Source organism: Triticum dicoccoides, unplaced genomic scaffold, assembly GCF_002162155.2.
Source record: "Triticum dicoccoides isolate Atlit2015 ecotype Zavitan unplaced genomic scaffold, WEW_v2.0 scaffold10136, whole genome shotgun sequence".
Taxonomy (NCBI): Eukaryota; Viridiplantae; Streptophyta; class Magnoliopsida; order Poales; family Poaceae; genus Triticum; species Triticum dicoccoides.
This window is the reverse complement of record NW_021169208.1, coordinates 1-1,528: the sequence shown is the minus strand read 5'-3', so window position 1 is coordinate 1,528 and position 1,528 is coordinate 1. Positions and strand designations below refer to the sequence as shown.

Here is a 1,528-nt window from a genome sequence, read left to right as displayed (position 1 = left end):
TAGTATGCTTCTAGTCTCAAAGTAAATGTAAGGTGGATGATGAGCTAGCGCAACTGCTAGAAAGCACTTTGCGTACGATTTGCTCGTTTGCACACACACACAATCAGAAGGTTGATAGCTGAATAGTTGATTATTCTCAAACGAAAAAACTGAATGGTTAATACTACCAAAATCAGACCTTCCAGCAGCAAAACTGACGACGTACTTGGACTGGACCTCTTCGGCGTGGACGTCGCCCTAGTTCGCTGGAAAGTGTGCGGCCTCCGGCTGCCTTCTTCTACTGCTTCTTGCTGGATATGGCAGGGGCGGAGCAGGTTGAATCTCAGGTCAGGCAACATCATCGTGGCGTCTGTCCCCAACCAGGGGCGTGGCGGCCGCGGACGAGGGCGACGCCACGCGGTATCCGATCAAGCCGAGCCATCTCGGAGGACCAAGCGAACGAAGATCTGGACTCGGAACGTGTGAGGTGCGAGCGTACGGGCCTTCCAACCGGAGTCGGCCGTGCCTCCCTTCAATAAAGGGTCTCCACCACCTCACCGCAACACCAACGCAAATCAGCGCTCCACATCCAACGAGATTATAATACACCACAGACGCAGCGAATCGACCAAAGAGAGTTGAACGCCATGGCGAGCGCGGCGGCGTCCAAGAAGGCGGCGAACCGACTGGTGGTGGAGGAGGCCGCCACCAACGACGACAACTCCGTGTGCACCCTCCACCCCGCCACCATGGACAAGCTCTCCATATTCAAGGGCGACATCGTGCTGCTCAAGGGCAAGCGCCGCCACAGTACGGTCTGCATGGCACTGCCTGACGACACCTGCGAGGGCCACAAGATGAGGATCAACAAGGTAGCCCGGTCCAACCTGCGCGTGCGCATATCCGATGTCGTGTCGGTGCACCAGTGCCACGACGTCAAGTACGGCAAGCGCGTGCACATCCTCCCGTTGGACGACACCATCGAGGGCATCGGGGGGAACCTCTTCGACGCCTACCTCAAACCCTACTTCGTGGACGCCTACCGCCCGGTCCACAAGGGCGACCTCTTCCTCGTGCGTGGTGGCATGCGGAGCGTGGAGTTCAAGGTCATCGAGATGGACCCTGCGGTGGAGTACTGCATCATGGCGCCCGACACGGAGATATTCTGCGAGGGCGAGCCGGTCAAGAGGGAGGATGAGGAGAGGCTCGACGACGTCGGCTACGACGACGTGGGTGGCATGGGGAAACCGCTGACTCTCATCAGGGAGCTCGTCGAGCTGCCACTCAGGCATCCGCAGATCTTCAAGAGCATTGGCGTCAAGCCTCCCAAAGGCATCCTCCTCTACGGCCCTCCCGGGTCCGGCAAGACGTTGATCGCCCGTGCGGTGGCGAACGAGACCGGGGCCTTCTTCTTCCTTATCAACGGCCCGGAGATAATGTCCAAGATGGCTGGAGAGAGCGAGAGCAACCTGAGGAAGGCCTTCGAGGAGGCCGAGAAGAACGCGCCCTCCATCATCTTCATCGACGAGATCGACTCCATTGCCCCTAA

General features: G+C 58.6%; 1 protein-coding gene across 1 annotated transcript; it reads left to right on the top strand.

The window, feature by feature from the left end:
• Positions 1-626: 626 nt before the first annotated feature.
• On the top strand, positions 627-1,520 carry LOC119342680 (cell division control protein 48 homolog A-like; the record flags this gene model as incomplete). Its single annotated transcript, XM_037614117.1, has 1 exon — positions 627-1,520. A coding segment is annotated over exon 1 (894 nt), but the record flags the coding sequence as incomplete, so codon positions are not given.
• Between the last annotated feature and the right edge of the window lie 8 nt (positions 1,521-1,528).